This window comes from Eleutherodactylus coqui, chromosome 6 (assembly GCF_035609145.1).
Source record: "Eleutherodactylus coqui strain aEleCoq1 chromosome 6, aEleCoq1.hap1, whole genome shotgun sequence".
Taxonomy (NCBI): domain Eukaryota; kingdom Metazoa; phylum Chordata; class Amphibia; order Anura; family Eleutherodactylidae; genus Eleutherodactylus; species Eleutherodactylus coqui.
In genome coordinates this window covers 215,879,054-215,900,283 of record NC_089842.1, presented here as the reverse complement: position 1 = coordinate 215,900,283, position 21,230 = coordinate 215,879,054, and the positions used below count along the sequence as shown (strand labels likewise).

The 21,230-nt window shown below is 42.2% G+C and overlaps 1 protein-coding gene across 1 annotated transcript; it reads left to right on the top strand.

Moving 5' to 3' along the window:
* Positions 1-2,253: 2,253 nt before the first annotated feature.
* LOC136571827 (low affinity immunoglobulin gamma Fc region receptor III-A-like) lies at positions 2,254-20,403 on the top strand. The gene is made up of 6 exons (XM_066572453.1): positions 2,254-2,284; positions 4,111-4,131; positions 12,955-13,215; positions 13,304-13,558; positions 17,038-17,193; positions 20,324-20,403. Exons 1-6 carry the CDS (start codon positions 2,254-2,256, stop codon positions 20,401-20,403), a joined length of 804 nt encoding a protein of 267 aa, XP_066428550.1.
* Positions 20,404-21,230: the final 827 nt, after the last annotated feature.

Here is a 21,230-nt window from a genome sequence, read left to right as displayed (position 1 = left end):
CCTTGTACACGATCTAGACAGGACATTTAGCTATACACAGAGACTGACGATTATTTTAAATGACCAAGAGTTTTCTGGAGCCAGCCGTCACAAAGCACGGCTATACTTCACACGTATATACCTTTCCACATATGAGAACATAACACGCTCAATCATAAATGTAAGTATACGTATCATAAATCTTCCTAACCTCACACTAGTTTTACCTAGGAGCACGTGTCACTGGCGTGTTCCCTCAGACTTAAACAGCCGAGTCCGCCCTCCTGACACATTAACCCTCACAGAATTTATCTCTTGGTCTTGTATACACAGTGTTTAACTGTCTCAGACACAACAGCATACAAAATACCCCTAGACAGGTAACATGGTGATTTTTCCGAGTGGACAGAACTAGAGTTATTACCTGTCTTTCAGTGAAGGTCCAGTCTGGATCAGGAACAGGCAGAAAAGCAGTCAGAACCCAGCTCACATCGGTAGATTTACATAAAGCAATCTTACCGTGTTCTGTAGATTTTCGGGCCCCTGAGTTCTGCGTGCCATCTGCCGATCTCTGTACGTTCCAGGCTGTGACCTCACAGATCCACTCGCCCACCCAGGGACGCCACTGATCTGGATTATGATTTTCTCCAGCAGGCTTTGGGGTATTTTGTCGCTCCCGAATTATATCGTGTGCACACATCATCGAACCAGATCAGACACAAGTGCTGGTCTAAAACTGGGAGAGTCTCTACAATGTATAGAGGCTCAAGCCTTTTATTATAACACATGACAACCGCCCTTCAATGGGCGTGCAACAGATTACATCAGTTACATATAAGATTCTCATTTGTCGGATCATATAGAATCCCCCACCTCTCTGCCCACCCCCTTCCAAGTGCTGAGGTAGTATGGACTTTTGTCCTAGCTGAAGTCAGCTCCGTGTAGTGATGAATCATTGTTTAACTAGCTTGTGTGAAGGAGTGGAAGGGGGCTAGGTAAACACTCAGTATTGAACACAGGATATACACATAACACTATAGGCCTTAACTCTTAGAGGTCTCTTGTGCAATCCCTATGTACTTAGCTAACATTAGATCAGACATCCATTGTCTAGCAAATACCATGATTAGATTGTGTGTGTCCTTTTAACTCCTGAGCTAAAAGTCATTACAACAGCAAAATACATTTACGTTATACAAATCGATAGACATTTTATACAAAATAATCATCATGTCTATCACACAACAATTGTCAGCACGGGATTATGTTACACGACGAACATCTTGTGAAGACATGCTTGCAACCATACCTCGTGACACAATTGTGTTCTTTTCTGCTGAGGCACATTTTCACCTCAGTGGGTGTGTAAACAAACCAAACATGCGGTACTGGAGCGACCCCAGAGAAGTTCACCAGAGACCTCTGCATTCGGACCGCGTCACTGTGTGGTGCGCCTTATCACGAGTAGGCATCATTGGCCCTTACTTTTTTCCGGCAACTGTGAATTCCGAACGTTACTTAACTATGCTGCAGGATTTTTTCCAGCCAGCACTCGAGGCAATGCAATTAGAGGATACATGGTTTCAACAAGATGGTGCCACTGCACACACAGCGAGAGTTACCATGAATTTTTTGAGGCAAACGTTTCCTGAACGGCTTATCTCTCTGAGGGGTGATCTTAACTGGCCGGCACGCTCACCAGACTTAGCCCCATGCGATTTTTTCCTTTGGGGTTACCTGTAGTCTAAGGTGTATTGCAACCGTCCCAACACCCTGGAAGACCTAAGGAACAATATTGACGCTGAGATTGCCAGAATACCAGTCGACATGCTTGAAAGAGTGCATGAGAACTTCAGAAAACGTATGCAGCAGTGTGTGGATAGCGAAGGTCAACATTTGCCAGATACAATATTTAAAACCAAATAATTTGTAAATTCCACTACTGTTCAATGTAAATAAAATATAAAATAAAGTTTTTACAAGTTCATTATTTTTTTATTTCACTCCCAAATTAACAAATTACCGCGCTCCACCCTGTAGCTGTCACCTAGTTATGCAGTAGGGGATGATTTTATTATTTGGATGGGAGAATAAATCAATAATAAAATATTTCTGCAATTGAACCTGTATGAGATCTGGTGACTGAGACCACGAGCTGGGACTGTCCCGGGGAGACCCTCTATATGCTAATACATTCACCAGAACCGTGAGACAGGAAATAAGAATGTGCTTCACTATATAGTAGTGATATTATTTATTGTGCACGGGAGCATCATGAGAGCGCAGATAATCATCCTCATCATCTGTAAGTAGCAGTCAGCAATGACATCTATACAAGCTAGATGATAGATATGAGAGAGATAGATAAATAGATATGAGATAGATAGATAGATTGATAGATATAGATATGAGATAGATAGATAGATTGATAGATATAGAATAGATTGATTGATAGATAGATATGGAATAGATTGATTGATAGATAGATATGGAATAGATAGATAGATAGATAGATATGAGAGATAGATAGATAGATAATGTAAGATAGATAGAATAGATAGATGTGAGATAGATACATAGATGTGAGATAGATATGAGATAGATAGATATGAGATAGATAGATAGATGAATGTGAGATAGATAGTTAGATGGATGTGAGATAGATAGATAAATAGATGTGAGATAGATAAATAGATAGATATCAGATAGATAGATAGATAGATAGATAGATAGATAGATAGATAGATAGATAGATAGATATGGGATAGATCGATAGATGGATAGATATGAGATAGATACATAGATAGATATGAGATAGATACATAGATAGATATGAGATAAATAGATAGATATGAGATAAATAGATAGATATGAGATAGATAGATAGATATGAGATAGATAGAGTAGATAGATGTGAGATAAATAGATGTGCGATAGATAAATAGATAGATATGAGATAGATAGATAAATAGATAGCTATGAGATAGATAGACAGATATGAGAGATAGATAGATAATGTGAGATATATAGAGTAGATAGATGTGAGATAGATAAATAGATGTGAGATAGATATGAGATAGATAGATAGATAGATGTGAGATAGATAGATAGATAGATATGAGATAGATAAATAGATAGGTATCAGATAGATAGATATGGAATAGATAGATAGATGGATGTGAGATAGATAGATAGATAGATAGATAGATAGATAGATAGATAGATATGGAATAGATAGATAGATTGATATGAGATAGATAGATAGATATGAGATAGATAGATAGGTAGATAGATATGAGATAGATAGATATGAGATAGATAGATAGATATATAGAGTAGATAGATGTGAGATAAATAGATGTGCGATAGATAAATAGATAGATATGAGAGATAGATAAATAGATAGATGTGAGATAGATAGATAGATAGATAGATGTGAGATAGATATGAGATAGATAGATAGATAGATAGATAGATAGATAGATAGATAGATAGATGAATGTGAGATAGATAGTTAGATGGATGTGAGATAGATATATAGATAGATGTGAGATAGATAGTTAGATGGATGTGAGATAGATAGATAGATAGATAGATAGATAGATAGACAGACAGACAGTAGGAAACATCTTGAGATGCTCGGAAAATAATGACTCAAATTGACACTAAACACAAGCCATGAGCAGCCTGCTCCCAGTCTGTGCAATCTCCACTGGTTTCTGGACCAGATGACTATGTCACAGAGGCACAAGGACAGGTTTGACTGTTTGACTTTAGGAGATGAGTATCTTTAAGCAGTGGCTTGGGTGGAGACCATCATGTTCTTGGGACTATCTCCACGCAGTTGGCAGGACTTACTCTGTACTTGACACCAGGAGGATATCCATTGGAAATTTCATATTGAAACCGCCCATATAATAATACTCCATAGATTGTACTTCTCTATCCTGTATAGTATTTGACTTGCTAGAGCAACCGTTTCTTCTCCAGAGATGCTCTTCATTGGGGAAGAGCAGTTATTAACTTAGTCAGGCAGTGCAGAATCGAAGTCTTCTGGTCAGCCACCTGCATACTAGTATACTTGTACTCGTGCACTCAATGCCAACTTCTCTTTTTTCTAATCTTTTACAGCTGCTGCAACAAAACTCTGCGGTGAGTAATATGAAATTATAGTCCTGTGACAGGTCAGTGATCGGGTAATGTCACACATCTGAACATATTCTATATGATGTCACGTCTACAGAGATTTTATGAATTCTTCTAGTATTGAAGGACTATATGATGCTCATTGAATCAATGGGGTGTCCAAGGGCTACACAGACATTTGCAACCTCTGAGAATTGGGCCCACAGCCGAGGAGATAGTGAAGTAGATAAAGGCCTTGTCACGGGGCTCTACCAATCTCCTCCCCTGGGGGAGGTCACAGGGCAAAGCAACCAAAGGTTACCTGAAATCCAAATGTCACACGTGACGCCACCGTTCCGTCCTCTGCGGTGAATCTTGACTGTAGAGTAAAGTAGTCCACACACAGGGAAACGTTATGGACAAATCGGGAACAGTCGGTAATGTCCGTTTACTGTAACTTTAGCAAAGTCCACTTTACAACAGCAGTTTGGCACAGATACAACAAGATAAGGTAGTGTGACACGGAGGATTCTCGGGGTATTCTGGACGATCCACAGTCCTAGTTATCTGTGTGATCCTGCCCCCTGGCGATGCTCTCTCTCTCCTACTCTCTACTGGCCAACACTCACGCTTCTTGTGCCTTTCTCTCCACAAGCAGCAGTCCTTCTGTCTCACTCAGTGCTTAGTGGTAGCACTGGCATATCCTGGGTAGACTGGTCGCAGGCCAAGCACAAGGGAATTGCTCGGCTTCCTCCATTCTGTCCACACACAGACCAAGCAGTATCTGTGTGGCTCACTTGCTTGCTCTCAGACTTCTTCTAGACTCTTGCAAGACTGACTCCAACTAATTTGCAGACTAGACTGACTTGCACTGCACCTTGCAAACACATATATATGAAACAGTCACATGACACATGTTACATTTCCCAGACATTAACCCATTCAGTGCTGCAGCGGTGCAATACACATGCACACTACACATAAGACACTGACAAGATAATGGCACGAGACAGACATATAACATTATGGAGGGGCCCCACTAACTGGGCCACTACACATTCCTTCTGAGAAAGACATTCTTTGCTTTTCACCTTTGCTAATGAGTCTGGAGGAGGGGTAATGTTTCTCATTGTGGAGAGAACTAGAAGGGTGTAGGAAGTCTTAAAGGCCATGCAATGCTCACTGGGAGAAAGGCTATGTAAATGAGAGATGGACTAATCCTTCACAGCGCCACCTAGTGGAAGATAGCTACCCTATTAGTTATTATTTGACCTTTTATCAGGCCTTTTAACATGACTAAGGTTGTAAGGGCTCATTCACGTCGGCATATGCAGATTTCAGTCTGTGAGTACGCAATGTATTCCCGGATGGAAGTATTGTGTAATCGATGTGTATTACATTTATAATGCACGCAAAAAAACACACAATAGGCCCCATTGATTTTCAGAGTAAATATGCAGTGAATACACATGTATCATGCATATTCACTGCCTATTTATGCCCGTCAATTGACCTTAATGGCCTATTTCAGACCGTAATATGAACCAAAAATGGGATTTGCTGTTTTTTAACACATGTGAAAACCGCAGGTTTGACTGCCACAGTGCAAATCAATGGGGATTCAGCACTGTGTATTACGCACATCAAAAAGTGCATGCCTAATATGAAGTGTAAATACACCCATGTGAATGACCCCTAAGCCAAACAAAAATACCTATTTGTATACAGCAAGGGGGTGCTCTAATAACTATTAGAGATGAGCGAACGTACTCGTTACGAGTACTTACGCACCCGAGCACCGCCATTTTCGAGTACAGCAGTACTCGCGCGTAAAGATTCGGGGGGCGCCGTGGCGGCACGGGGGGTAGCAGTGGGGAGTGGGGGGGAGAGAGAGAGGGCTCCCCCCTGTTCCCCGCTGCTCCCCCCCCCCCCCGCACTGCCGCGCCTCTCCCAGCCCCCCGGCGCCCCCCGAATCTTTACGCCCGAGTACTGAAGTACTCAAAAATGGCGGTACTCGGGTGCGTAAGTACTCGTTACGAGTACGTTCGCTCATCTCTAATAACTATGTATAGCTATATCAGGGGTCAGTACAGAGATCTCTCCCATCATCTATTTATACGTAGGACTGTAACAAGGGGGCGCTCTAATAACTATGTATAATATATCAGGGGACAATACAGAGATCTCTCCCACCATCTGTTTATACGTAGGACTGTAACAAGGGGGCGCTCTAATAACTATGTATAAATATATCAGGGGTCAGTACAGAGATCTCTCCCATCATCTACTTATACCCAGGACTGTAACAAGGGGGCGCTCTAATAACTATGTATAGATATATCAGAGGACAATACAGAGATCTCTCCCATCATTTATTTATACGCAGGACTATGACTGTAACAAAAGGTGCTCTCTACGTCTAGAGGAAAGAAGGGCTTTACACTGACATAGAAAGGGGTTCTTTACTGTAAGAGCAGTGAGACTATGGAACTCTCTGCCTAAGAAAGTGGTGATGGCGAATTCACTAAAAGATTACAAGAGGGTTCTGGTTGCCTTCCTGGAGTGTAACAATATTACATGTTGTATCACTGATTACTTCAGAAAGGTTGGTGATCCGGGGATTATTCCGATTGCCAGATTGGGGTCAGGAAGGAATTTTTTCTCCTAAATGGGGAAAATTGGCTTCGCCCTCATTGGGGTTTTTTTTTGCTTTCTTTTGGATCAACATTTGGGGGTAATAGGCTGAACTGGATGGACATATGTCTTTTTTGGCCTCATATACTACCATGTTTCCCCGGAAATAAGGCACTGTCTTATATATTTTTTTGCAACAAAAAGGGCACAGTGTCTTATTTTCAGTTGGGGGGGCTATATTTATCTCATCTGTGGCGTCCCGATGCCTCCCGATGGAGTCCGGCAGTGTGGCGTTCTCCTCGTCTCACAGCTGCCTTCTGCTGGCAACGGGGCTTTAAATACCCCGCCTCCAGCAAAGCGAGCACTGTGATTGTCATTCACTGAATGGCTGTGAGCCGGCGCTCGGTTAGCCAATCACAGCACTTGTTTTGCTGGAGGCGGGGTATTCAAAGCCCCGTTGCTAGCAGAAGGCAGCTGGGAGACGAGGTGGACGCCACGCCACTACAGAGCCGCCAGAAACCATCGGGATGCCGCGGACCATGTTAGTATTGATTGGGGGGGGGGACCTGAGATAGGTCCTATTTTCAGGGGGGAAGGGGCTTATATTTCGAGCCTCTCCTGAAAACCCGATAGGTCTTACTATCGATGTAGGGCCTATTTTTGGGAAACACGGTATGTTACTAGTTTTATGCTTAATGCTTACAGATGTCTGTGAGGAGCGGGCACCTGTGTGACATCTTCCTTGCAGGTTTTTTGAGAACTTGCTCAGTTTCCTCACTTATTTGCATATCGCTGATACTTCTGCAATGCCAGGAAACAGATGAGGCTGTAAGTCACTTCATAAGCAGTGGTGCATACAACCTTTACATTTGTCTTAACTGGCATATATGACAATGTACTTAGACAGTCAGCCAACACTCACGGATGGCCAGGGGATGTATCAGGGAATCTGTGGGCTGATTTGTGACATTGGGCTTGTTTCCTACTCTGTAACATTGGTAACGTTGTTTTGGCCTTTCTTCTCAGAGTTTTTCTACCATTAACAATGAGTTTTCAGCATTTTTTAATTTAATGTGCATCAGATATCAAGAAGATTAGATAATCTGGCATATATTAAGTTCCATTGATATCACGCCTAAAAAGGCTCCAGAATTAATTTGCCAAATGTCTTTGGCATTGCCGCATTCCTATTGTGCAAACAATTAAATGCTAAAAGGGACCCGTAAGATTACTAATTATATAGAGACCACATCTCAGCAGTTGCCACCAAATATATCAGCTGTAATAGTCATGGCCAGCCTTGGCTACGTGTGACACGTGCTGGCCACCAGCAAGTATGGGGCAGTAGGCCGATGTAGGCTGGGGACAATCTCCCCCTCTCAGATCTGCCCAGCCAGATGATCTTCTCCTCCATGCGGCATAGTCTTATGGAGCTGCATGAATCATCCTCCCCGTGACTACGTCTCCTCCCTCTGATGTCCTGAGGCACCCCTTTCAGACTATCAGCGCCCTCACAAAACCATCCCTTAGTTCTGCTACTGTACTTGTGTTATGAACCCGGTTCTGTGGTTGTGTTTATGTACTGAGCTTGGTTCTGGTGCTGTATTTGTAGTGGTCCGGATTTAGAGCCCCCACAGCACTTTATTTGCTACCTCAAGTGAAGTGTATGTACAACACCCGAGAGGGATGACCCCGGACACTTGACTAACATGAAGAGCTGGGAGGGTTAAGTGCTGGCTTGTCATGGTGGCACTTACCAGGCTCTGGTCCCAGAGGGATGACACGCAGCCAAGGCCAGAGCAGGATTGCAGGCCATCGTAAACATCCCTGGGATAGGGAATGCCAATAAACGAGTTGATGGGGGTAGTAGTTATCACTTGTGACGCCACCGCTCCCACACCGGTATGCTACGTGGCGGAGAAAATAACACAGAGACTTGTGTGTAGTACCTCGGGTCCCGAGGAACAGTTAGCGTCCGGTATAACTTTGTAAAAGTTATTTTATTTAGTAAATAGGTATTCAAGGCAATGCAGGTGCGATTCTCTTTAAGTGCCAGCAGGCTACAACTCAGAGATTAGGGCGGATACACAGGATGACACCGGTCCTACGGCACTGCTTCTGGACTGGGAGCACTGCAGGGGAGGAAGGGGTCACTCCACAGACACTTCGTCAGACAATTATTTACATGAATGCTTAAACAATAACACCCCACACGGCAGGCGCGTGGGTGTCTGAGTAGAGTACCTCTGTGCGGTGATCCTGACTCTTGACCGCTGCACAGGAAAAACCTGTAGTGTTAATTGGTACCTGTACGGTGGGTTGCTCTATACAGAATTATTTGGGATAGCTCTCTCTCTCTCCTGATTGGTCTCACTCCATTCACATCCAGACTTCACTCGCTATGGGATACCTCTCTTCTTCCTTCATCTTCACCTACATAGAAGCTGAAGGTGCTTCTATGTGGCTCTGTGTTAGGTCAGTCACTCTGGTAGCAGACAATATTGGAACTCCTTTCCCGTTCTCAATCTCTGACATTTATAACTTCACTTGTACTACATGACATGACAGACTGATACATCTACATGCAGGCAATGATTTTATTACTGTTAACCTCTCAAATGCCGCCGCTGTGCAACACACACACTGGAAATGACAGGACAAGCTTTGCACTGTGCATCTACATAGGACAAAACATGTATGATATTTATGGAGGGGACCAGGATGGTGTTCTGGGCCACTACATATGTGTGTATGTCTGTTAACCCCTTAAGGATCAGGCTGTTTTGTACCTTAAAGAATAGACACGTTTTAGGGATTTTACCCATTTGTTGGTTTTACCGGCGTACTTTTTTTCCCTTCAGTTACCAAAATTATTTTTGTTGCGTTTTATTTTCTGTGACGTATTGGGCTATATTTTTAATATCTTTTTCACTGACTTTTTTTTCAGTTTTTTTAGTTTTATTGGGGGTAAAAAAAAAAGACTTTTTTAAAATTCATAGTTTTTTTTAAAATTAATATATTTACACTAAAATAAAGTACAGGAATGGGTTTCTCATTTTGTTTTGGATATTTTGATATATAATATGTATAGTTTTGGATTACAGGGCGCATAGGTGATGGTTTTGGTTGGTGTCGGCTTTGGGTTATTTTCCTTTTTATGTATATATTTTTATTTTATGCTTTATTCTTTTAAACTTATTTATATAATTATTTTTTTTACTATCGATATCCGACATGATGTCGTATAAAAAGTAAAAATTAGGATAGCGCTCCTTGTGGTCGAGGAATATCCCAAATGGGTTAAATGAAATCTGAACTTACCCGGTGTATGGTGGGGCTCTTGTGAAGGAGCTCCACTACCACCTCCAAATCCAAGTGCGCCTTGATATTAGACCATAATCGATAATCCCCTTGCGTTTCCAAGATCCTGATGGGCTTTTCAGGAGAGCCGCTGGGTTTCTGTGTCCAACTATCTTATGGGACCCACAAGTACAAGAATCTCAAAACAATAAAAAATAACCTGCGCTTCTTAGGAAAAAAATTCTCCAAGGGAAGGTTGTTACCGTAAATCTCACAAACTTCTTTATTCAGGTGCAACGCGTTTCGTCGCTTAACGCGATTTTATCAAGCACATACATCACATTATATTTCTTCCCTCTTTATATACATACATAAAATAAATGTTAAAAGGAAGAGGAAAGGAATGTACCAATGGAGGGGATTAATTTTAACATTAATTTTATGTATGTATATAAAGAGGGAAGAAATATAATGTGATGTATGTGCTTGATAAAGTCACTTTAAGCGACGAAACGCGTTACACCTGATAAAAAAGGTTTGTGAGATTTGCGGTAACAACCATCCCTTGGAGCATTTTTTTCCTAAGAAGCTGGGACATCCATAGGAGCTCCAGTAGGCCCAATGCCCACAGATGGACTTTCGCTGAGGACTTTGCAGACAGACACCGTCAGCGAATATTGCAGCAATGTCTGTCCATAGACATGCTACGTTAAAAGATTCTTCCCTGCCCACGAGCAGAATTCAATTGCAATTTTCCGCTCGTGGGTGAGAATCACAGCATTTTTTTTTTGTGTGCGGAAAATCGCATGGACGCCTTGCATTGCAAGCAATGGAAGCTGTCCATCCCACGATACTGCTTAAGTATCGCGGGAATCCACGCCATAGCCCTGCGCCACCTCGTCATGCACTGCACTGCGCATGAGCGCCGCCTAGCAGGCATGAGACGCTCGCGGCGGATCCGGACAAGAGAGTATAAGGTCTCTGGGGGGCATTGGGTCTAATTCCACTGTGAGATTTCACAGTCGGAATCCGACTCGGACATGGGCATGAGGCCTTATAGGGAAAATAATCCCCTGTAGTGAAAATAGTCTCTGGCAGAGCTGATCAGGGTCTGCTACAACCCTGCAGCTCTGTTGTAGCAGGGAAACCCGGTGGTCACATGACTGCTGAGTCGTGCAATGGAAGTTATACTTCCACTTTCACCTTTTAGTACATAGCGCTCATTGAGCGCTGTGTACTCAGGAAAGGAGAAGGTAGAAAGGGTTTAAAACCCCTTCTGCCTTCTCCCCTGGATTATCAACTGTGACTAACATCTTACAACCTGACCTAATTCTGATTGATTACAGAAGCAGGAGCTTTAATCCCCCCTGCCGTATTTTTACAATCAGCTAGGTTTAAAGCCCAGGATCAAGCGCCGTAAATTTACCGTGCTTGGTCCTTAATGAGTTAAACTGTGTCTGGTTTAGAAAAGAAGTGTTGGAGTTTTAGCAGAGGAGATAGAGAAAGAAAAAAGAGAGAGAAGAGAAGTACGGAAAAGGAACAAGTCAGCAAGTCAGTAATTTGTCTGCAAAGCATTAGTCAAAGCCAGGGATGAAAGCTGGAAGTGTTGTACTGCAATATGTTGCCACAGCCCCCCTGAGAAAGTGTTTCAATGCAATGTCTGCTAATGCAATACCAAGTCGTCAAATATCTCAAGTCAATGGGATTCAACAGTTACTGCAAGTGAATGTAAATGCAAAGTCAAGTACCCTCTCTGCATGCAAATAAAAGGTTGAACTGTTGTCATCAGCTACAGTCTGTGTCCTGAAGTGTCTTCCCTTCATCAATCCACTGCACTGAGGTACTACACTTAACGCTCCAGGTACAAAGACTACCGCTCCCATTATTGTTGAATTCTCCACTTTTTATATTTATTGTTTCTGCCTGGAACGCATCCCTACCCGTAGACAGTCTGGCGTCATGACAGACTAATATCTTACTCTATGCGATTCTGCAGGTAGCAGGTTATAAGAATTGCCTAATTTTACCACTGTGTGCAGCTGAGCCAAGCAGCGTTTTACCTTCAGAGAGGAGCAGCAGAGCCACCATTGACTACCATCTTGTTTCCCCGCTGTCTCTACCACTGAGGTCTGTGCTCAGTCGCCACATATTTATGTACTGAGCTTGGTTCTGGTACTGTATTTCTTTACTTGGTTTGGTTCTGGTATATGTAAGCTGCTATCTTTCTGTTTTCCGCAGAACACATGCAGATTACTTATATATAGTTTTTTTTTTTATGATTAGGGGGATGGCAAAACAATTTCACACAGGGTACCATAAAACTTGAGGTCAGCACTGGTTAAATTTATATATTGTCTAAAGATTAGACAAAAGTTGTATATTATATTAAATACACTGCCCCTGCTGGTCCATTGCACAGACATGTTAGACTGGGTTCACACAGGGCGGATTTGCCGAGGAGATTCCGTCCAGAATTTAGCCGCGGCAAATCCGCCTGTGGCAGCTAATGCTGGGATTAGCCAGCCATGTGGACGAGATTTCTGAGCCGAATCCGCCGTGGCAAAGCTGGCAGAAGACAGCGCTGCGGCGCGGATTCTCTGGCCGCAGAATGTTCATTTTTTTCTTCTTCTGCTGCGGCCGTGCTCTCCTCTATGGGAGTGCCATCCACAGCGGAAGAGCGAGCGGCCAGGCTGCTTCAAAACTCGCGGCTAAATGCGTTTCCCGGCGGAAATCTCGCGGTTATTCGGTGCAGCCAAACTGTGAGATTTCCGCCGGGAATCCAGCCTTCTATTGACATAAAGCCCCCTGCTGGATCATGCTATAAACAAAGACTGCAGCGGGTTAGTAAATACAGAAATGCCTCTATATTGATTTTATGTTGTCTCTGTATAATATATGTTTTCGGGGCCTTTCTAGGAGCTGAAGTCAAACCCATGGTGACCTTCACACCCGATTGGAGAATTATATTTCAATATGAATCGGTGACAATATCCTGTAATGTGGAATTTATGGCTCAGGAGAACACAAGATACTACTGGTCCAAAGATGGTAAACTACTGCCTCATCATCATCAACGGATGATCAAGCTAGAACCAGCATCTGAAGAGAATGGAGGGAGTTACCAGTGTTGGGTCAAAAAGCTCAAAAGTGATCCAGTCAGACTTGATGTGGTTGGCGGTAAGTGAACCTGGATTCTTTGCAGATTTGTCCAAGTTTCGAGCTCCTTTTCCCTTCTTATTTTATTTTATTTTTTTCCTTATTTCAGCCCCTTTGATCCTGCAGGCTCCTCCAGTCATCTATTTAGAAGAACCCTTGACTCTGAGATGTCACTCACGTTACCAAAGAACAAACACAACCTTCTTCAAGAATAAAACTGCCATTCACTTCTCAGTCAATGACTGTGAGTTACTATTTCCGAGTGTAGACTGGAGTGTGGCTGGGTCCTACAGCTGTTCTCAACAATTATTCCTTGGCAGCAAGTATAAGACGTTCAGCGCCTCGACCATTGTGTCTGTCCGAGGTACAGTAGAACACTGGGAATGTGCAGACTCTGTTGTAGAATGTTTATGAAATTGTTTTGTATCATTGTGGTAAGATGAGATAGAAAGTCTTCACACCCTAATCCATAGCACAGAAGATAAAAAATGTAAGGGGTTAATTGTTTTTTATCACCTGGTTTTGTTAATAGTTTACCGTGATAATAAGCTGATGACAAGTTGTCCAGCTGCTTGGACCTCAAAGTCAACTTTGGGAACACAGCAGCAAGTCCTGAATTTCCCTGCAATGCCACCACATTGAGTCCTCCCCAACAAGAGATGCTCTTTGTAGCGGTTCTCTGCTCCTGCTAACTAAAGGGTTGTATTATGAAGACAACCCCCTTTTAAAAAAAAAAAAAAAAAAAAAGTAGGTTGGGCTTCTACTCCATGGCGGGAACCTATGGGAAGCCATGTATGCTTCCTGCAGTGAACTTTAATAGAGAATGACCTCATCCTTGCAAACATGGAATGTTGAATGTGACACCCTCAAATCACATTAAGGAGTCCCTGCAATGTGGTATGTTAACCACCATCGAAACATATGGGGATGAGTGAATTTTTAGGCCCCAATGTGCTCTTGATAGTCATGTTTTCTCACCACAGCACTCCTTGTGGTTAGACATGGTATTATACACAGCTTATAAAATATTTAGAGGTGAAAGGTTATTATTATTTGGCGCAGATTAAACTGTGACAATATTATATAATCAGTTCTGATACGTGCAGAGATTCCTTTAATTCTAATTATCATAGAATCGTACAGTTGGAAGGGATTTCCAGAGACATCTTGTCCAACCCTCTGCTGAGGATTCACTAAATCATCCCAGACAGATGTCTGTCCAGCCTTTCTTTGAACACTTCCATTGAAGGTGAACTCACCACCTCCTGTGGTAACCTGTTCCACTCATTGATCACCCTCACTGTCTAATATCTATTCTGTGTCTCCTCCCTTTCAGTTTCATCCCATTGCTTCTTCTCTTCCCTTCTGCAGATGAGAATAGGACTAATCCCTCTGCACTGTGACAGCCCTTCAGATATTTGTAGACAGCTATAAGGTCTCCTCTCAGCCTTCTTTTTGCAGGCTAAATATTCCCAGATCCTTTAACCGTTCCTCATAGGATATGATTTGCAGACTGTTCACTATACTTGTAGCTCTTATCTGAATTTGCTCCAGTTTGTTGATGTCTTTTTTAAATTGGGGTGCCCAGAACTGGACACAGTATTCTAGATGAGGTCAGACTAAGGAACAGTAGAGGGGGATAATGACCTCCTGTGATCTAGACTCCATGCTTCTCTTAATATATGCCAGAATTGTGTTTGCCTTTTTTGCTGCTGCATCACACTGTTGACTCATGTTCACTCTGTGATCTATTAGTATACGCAAATCTTTTTCGCATGTGCTGCTGCTTAGCTCAATGCTTCCCATTCTTTATGTGTTTTTTTTTGTTTTTTTTAATTGCCCAGATATAGGACTTTGCAATTTTTCTTGCTGAATACCATTCTGTTAGTCACCGCTCACTGTTCAAACTTGTCCAGATCTTTTTGAATCACCTCTGCTCCAGTGTTAGCCAACCCTCCTAGCTTTGTGTTGTTGGTAAACTTGATCAGTATCCCCACACTACCCTCCTCTAGATCATTTAAAAAAAAATGTTGAACAACACTGGGCCTAGGACAGAGTCTTGTCGTACCACACTAGAGACATTCTTCCAGATGGATATGCAGCCATTTATGACCACCCTTGTGAATCCACCTTACAGTTGCCTTATCAGTCCCATATTTGGTCATTTTTTTCAATAAGGATAGTATGAGATACTTTGGAATGAGATTACTTTAGTAAAGCATTTGACAAGGTAAGATATACTATAACACATTTCCCTGAGCAACCCACTTAGTGATTCTGTCATAGAAGCAATTTAGATTAGTCTGGCATGACTTGTTGGTGACAAACCCGTGCTGGCTCTGGTTAATTACTCATCCAAGTGTCGTGCCACCACAAAGCACTATTGTGATTAATTAATAATTAATTGTGATTTCTTTGAACACCAGTGCCCTTGGGCACAGTTTGTAGTTGTGAGTGGTGAGGTGTGGAATAATACACAGAGCCAGATATTTTGCTTAAATTGTTGTAACTACGATATTACTAAATAAGGCAATGAGATGAGGTAGTTTTCTTCATCACATTCAGTGCATAATAACTGATACACAAATTGCAACAATGTAGACACCTGTGTCTAACTCATTTATGCACTGGGAGCTTACTCTGGATTTCTTCTCTCTATCGTTCTTTGTATTTATATTTCTTTATCTGCCTTTCTTTATATTTACATTTCTTTTATTTTCCCTCTATTTACTGTCAAAGCTGTCTCTCCTTCTCAGTTACGCATGGTTTCTCAGATTTTTCTCTTATTTCTCGCTTTCTCTCTCACGGCTGATCTCTGTCTCTTTTCACTTCTCCCCCCTACCTGGTGCTTCTTTATTCTAGTGCTCTCTCTCTCTCTGCCTGGCACTTCTCTTTTCTCACTACTCTTTACTCTCTTTACTTATTGCTTAAACTTACTCTGCCTCTACTCTCTGGCACTTGCTTTGCCCAATGCGTCTCACTCACTCTGCTCCTGCGACCGTTGTCCAGCTATTTATCGTCTGTCACCTGACCAGTTTGTCTGCAGCCAATCACGATCTATCTGGTTGCTAGGCTACCTGCCTTACCTGAGTCTCTATGCATTTATTCTATCTTGTGCGGCTGGATAAAAACGTCCTAACTGGTTGCTAGGTTACCTGCATCCCTTGTGTAATCTGAACCTTGTGTAAAACCTAGGGCCAGTTATTATATTACCGGACCCAATAACTAAGCAGTGCTATGTAGTGCCTATTTCCCAGGCCACTACACAAGTACTTACATACATGTTGTTTAATAATTTGTTCAAAGATCTCTCCCAGTATAGAAGTCAGTCTCACAGGCTTGTACTTTCCTGGATTCAGCTTCTTCCCTTTTTTGAAGATAGGGACAACATTTGTCCTCCAATCTTCTGGGACTTCTCCCATTCTCCAGGAATTTTCAAAGATACCAGCGAGAGATTCAGCAATTACCTCTGCTTATAATGACAGCTGTTCTCCAGGAGAATGTTGCAGAAGAACCTTGGATCCTATTGAAAGACATTCGAGGGAAATGCCTATCAGTCCACATTTCCCCTATAGAACCTCCTACTTGAGGTCAAAGGGACTTATACCTTAAAAAACGTTAGCATACCTCTACCAATCTACTATTGATGGTCTACCCTGAGGATAGGCCATCAATAATTTGCAACTGGATATCCCCTTTAAAGGATGTAAGCAAAAGTGTGGCAAGTACTAGTCCATATCAACAGGAGATAGATTGGAGTACAGAATCAGTCATCAGTAGGTGGTCACCAAAAAACATGTAGACTAATTCTTCAAAGTGACACAACAAGCTTTGTTCTCACAGAGCGGCCTCCTACAACAGTCGGTGGAATGACTTCAATGTTTCCTTGGATTCTCACTATCGTCCTCCTCCTTCAACTCTCTGCTGCTGCTTTCTTGCTCTTCAAGTGCAGACACAGGCTTCGAATTAGGGGACGTCACCAGCAGCATACCATCACAGGTTAGACTATGTTAATGTAATACAATATTTTCTCCCTTCTGCAGGAGAAATGCTTTACAATACAGATGTAACAAACGTTAACTTGACCTTTAATGTGCTATTATAACGTAAAAGGTTTGTGCGACTGCATGTACTGCATTGTGGTATATTGTAGTTAAAGGGGTTAGTTGTCTAGTTGTAAACTATTGATGGCCCATCAGCAGGATAAGCCATTAATAATAGATCGGTAGGGATCCATCACCTGGGACCCCTGTCGATCAGCATTTTGCTGGGTCGGTGTGCTAATGCAGTGACCTCATTTCTGTAGGAAGCGGACAGCTCCATTCCAACTGCAATGACCGAGCTTGGTATTACAGGCTACGTTCCCATTCATTTCAGTGGGAACTTTGCCTGCAATACTAAACCTGACTACTGCAGTGGGATTGGAACTATCTGCTTCCTGCAGATACTAGCTTAGTATACAAGTATATAGGCCCAAGGAACAGCTGATTGGTGGGGCAATCAGCCCAAACTGATTCCCCACGCTGCTAGGAGTTTGCAGACCATCTAACATCGTCTCCTGTCCCTGGTGTTAATTTATTCCATGGGTCAGTATGGTTACAGTTATATGAAAGTTATAAAGTATTTTTACATAGTACTACTTTAATAAATAGTTTAAAAAATGTATTTTCTGTTACCATCTTTAGACTACCATAACTTTTTTATTTCCCTGTAGATGGGGTTGTACGAGGGCTCATTTTTTGTGGAAAGACTTTTAGTTTTTAATGGTATCATTGTTAGGTACATGTGACTTTTTGATTGCTTTTTACTCTATTTTTCTTGAAGATGGGTGACCAAAAAAAGTGCAATTTTCCACTGCACATAATAATGTCATATTGTAATAAAGTAGAATTTTACTGATGCAGAGATACTAATTTTTAAAGTTCTTTTGTATTTGTTGACGACTTAAAAAAGGGGAGATTTTTAAAAAAACTTTAAATATATTTTATAATAATTAAAAAATCTGTATTTAACTAATTTTAACTTTTTTTTAAGGGGACTTGACTTTTTCGATTGTTTGATTGCTTATACAGTATACTGCAATACTATACTATTGCGTTATACAATATTGTGACAGGCATTCTATCAAGATGTGGCATGCCTTAATAGGCAATCAGTCATGGCAGCCTTGGGGCCTTCAGAAGGCCGTGAACTGCCATGATGCTGGAACTGCACCCCATTATCTGATGGCAAGGTAGTGTTTAGGGCATTTCAATCCCCGATCAGGACATTTAAATGTCGATGTCAAAATTCACATCTACTGCAACTGTTGCTGACAGGTAAAAGACAACTAACACCAGTAATGTGTGGAGCCGGCATGGCTCCCAAACCCACTCCATACTTTGACACCTGACATGTGCCATATATGCACAGCACACATCAGGAAGGGGTTAACGTCATTCATTGTTTGTAGATACTATGTAGCAGATATTGTTTGTGGATATCATTCTGTTCATTGTACAGATTTCATCTGCTCTTTATGGTTCTAAGAAGATACTGATTTACCTTGTGAAATCCAACTAGTATAGAAAGTCTTTATGGCAATGGGAAAAATGCAAAATAGCTGTACTCCAGAAAAAAGAAAACAGTCTCTCTAGTGCCACCTATAGGCAGTTACCCTGTAAGTCAAAGTCTGAATCTTCATAAAGCCTCGAAGCTTGACTCAGGTAGTCAGCCAAACCAGCATCATGCATTGGTAGACAGCGCATCAGTACTTTCTGAAAGCCAATACATATGGCATTTTACACAGAGCCCTATTCTGTTGTGACGAGAAGCAAAGACTCTGAAACTGTACCGTGTACATGTCAGTGTCTCTGGTTCAGCCGATAGCCTGAATCAAGTTTTAAGGCTCTATGAAGAGTCAGAAGCAAAGATATTCTTTCTGCCCTAGCCTTATTGGAGGTACAGTATGGGCCCATAGAATGCAACAGGAACCCACTTCTTTTATAGTGTGACATCAGGGGAGGAGTATCGGTTTCAGGCACAAGGCTGGAGTCTCCATTGTAATGGCCACAGATCCGGAGAGTAGTCAAGGATGAGCCAGAACTCAGCAATGGAGGGGTCTCAGTTTGCAGTACAAATGGATGAGGCGGGTAGCATAGTCAGAGAGAAAGCGAGAAGTCAGCAACAGAGGGTCTCAGTTTGCAGTACAAATGGATGAGGTGGGTAGCGTAGTCAGAGAGGAAGCCAGAAGTTAGTATTAGGAGGTCTTGCAGAAATGGCAATGTGGAGCTTGTTCAAACACTGCTGTGAAGCAGATTAACGGTGTAGTGGCAGGGTCAGGCTTTTATAATGAGGCTAATCAGGGGCAGAGGTGGGATCAGGATCAGGAGGCAGGAACTAAATAACCAGGATCATGGAACAAGGCTGAGTAATGCCAGGGTACTGTCCACAGGCTACATGGCTCAGTAGTGAGAGCCACTGACTGGAGAGGTCCCCAGTTCGATTCCTGACAGGATAACCTATTAGACCTGAACTATTTCTTTGGTACAAAATGAAATTTCATAAATAAATGTCCCCCGTCCTGAAGTGAGCTCCACTCCTCTGACTTCTTCTAACCATAGAAAGTGTCACTAGACCTTGCTGAAGGATTAAGAGGGTCTCACGAAAAGGAGGTGCTTACGTAGAAAGCAGTTTTTCAGTTCAATAATTGGCTCTTTGGGAGGTTATTAAGGACTGCAATTGTTCAGTGGTACTAGGGAAATTTTTAGATAAAAGAGCACTATCTAATGACAGTTTCTCCTTAGGGACAAAGGATTATGACTTTTTGATACAAAAATTGTACCATCTTAGTTTTTCTGTATTAACCCTTTCCAATCCACTGTCTGACGTCTGAAGACATTATGAATTAAGGCTGTCCAGCTCCGATGTTGGAAGACGTCCGTCGGGGTTCTCTTACTGTATATTGCCAGCCTCTCTGCTGTCTGAGCCTATCCAACGTGTCACCTCATGCAGTACTGGCTTTAGCCAGCATATAGCGCCATTGTATAATGGCAGAAAAAGAGTAAACCCCCTAAGAAAACCAGAACACAAATTGGAAAGGGTTAAAGCAGGAGATCCACCATCACTCTCATCGTTCTCTGATTTTTAGAACCAGAAGGAAAATGCAACTCCGAAGAAGATGATGTATGTTACATGTACGTCGATGTGAACCATTTACAGAGAGGTTAGCCATATTTTTATATTACTATCTATCATGTCTGCTGTGGATCAACCATAATTTTGCTTGTTGCTGATCAGCGGTGCTAAAATTGTGCACAACCTCAATGTGTCCCTATGAAAGAAATTCTGATTTGGTTCTGGCTTTGTCCCTCATAAGGAACCATTGAACCATGCAACTTACCGCAACTAGTGAGTGACCAAACGTCTATAAGGAGATGTAACCACAGGATATAAGTCATGGTGGAATTCTTTAGTCTATCATGTGCCAAAGAAAGGGACACCACCCAAAAATCTCTCCATCTCATTCATTTTTACTATCAAAATGTGTTTATTCAGAATTTTAAACATACAAGTTTGCAAGTGGTTGACATGCATAAAAGGCAATAACTGTCCCGAAGCCTGGTTGGCAGTACAGTAAAGGGGTGCGATTGTCCATTGCGGTGGAGACTCCTGTCGCCGCAACAGGGAAATGTAAAATAGCTCCAGACTTCAGGGATTAACTTCAACAGTTAATTATTATCGAAAACAGTCTCTTGCAGACTATTAAACCATGTTTGTTACTTGTGTGAAATTAACCTTAAAAGGCGTGTGGGAGTCGGATCGTCTAAGAGTGATCCTCGACTCAACGTGGATGTGGTGTGTCATGAGGTAGAAAGGTGGTGTGTGTGAAGGTGTAATGTGGGGGGTAACATCAGTGAAAGTGGTTGAGTAGAACTTAAGCAAATTGGGGAGAAGGGGGGTGGCTGTGTAGTAGAGGAGAGGGGAGGTGGGTGAGGAAGAAGGAGGTAAGGAGGGGGGGGGGGGAGTAGCGTCCCGGGTAGGGCCCTTAGTGAGTT

What these genes read in the sequence shown, in the direction of transcription:
- LOC136571827 (XM_066572453.1), top strand. Translation starts at nt 2,254, where the DNA reads ATGAGAGCGCAGATAATCATCCTCATCATCT. An exon ending in CAGACTTGATGTGGTTGGCG is followed by an intron (nt 13,216 to 13,303) that starts GTAAGTGAACCT and finishes TCCTTATTTCAG; the next exon opens with CCCCTTTGATCCTGCAGGCT. An exon ending in CCAGCAGCATACCATCACAG is followed by an intron (nt 17,194 to 20,323) that starts GTTAGACTATGT and finishes TCTGATTTTTAG; the next exon opens with AACCAGAAGGAAAATGCAAC.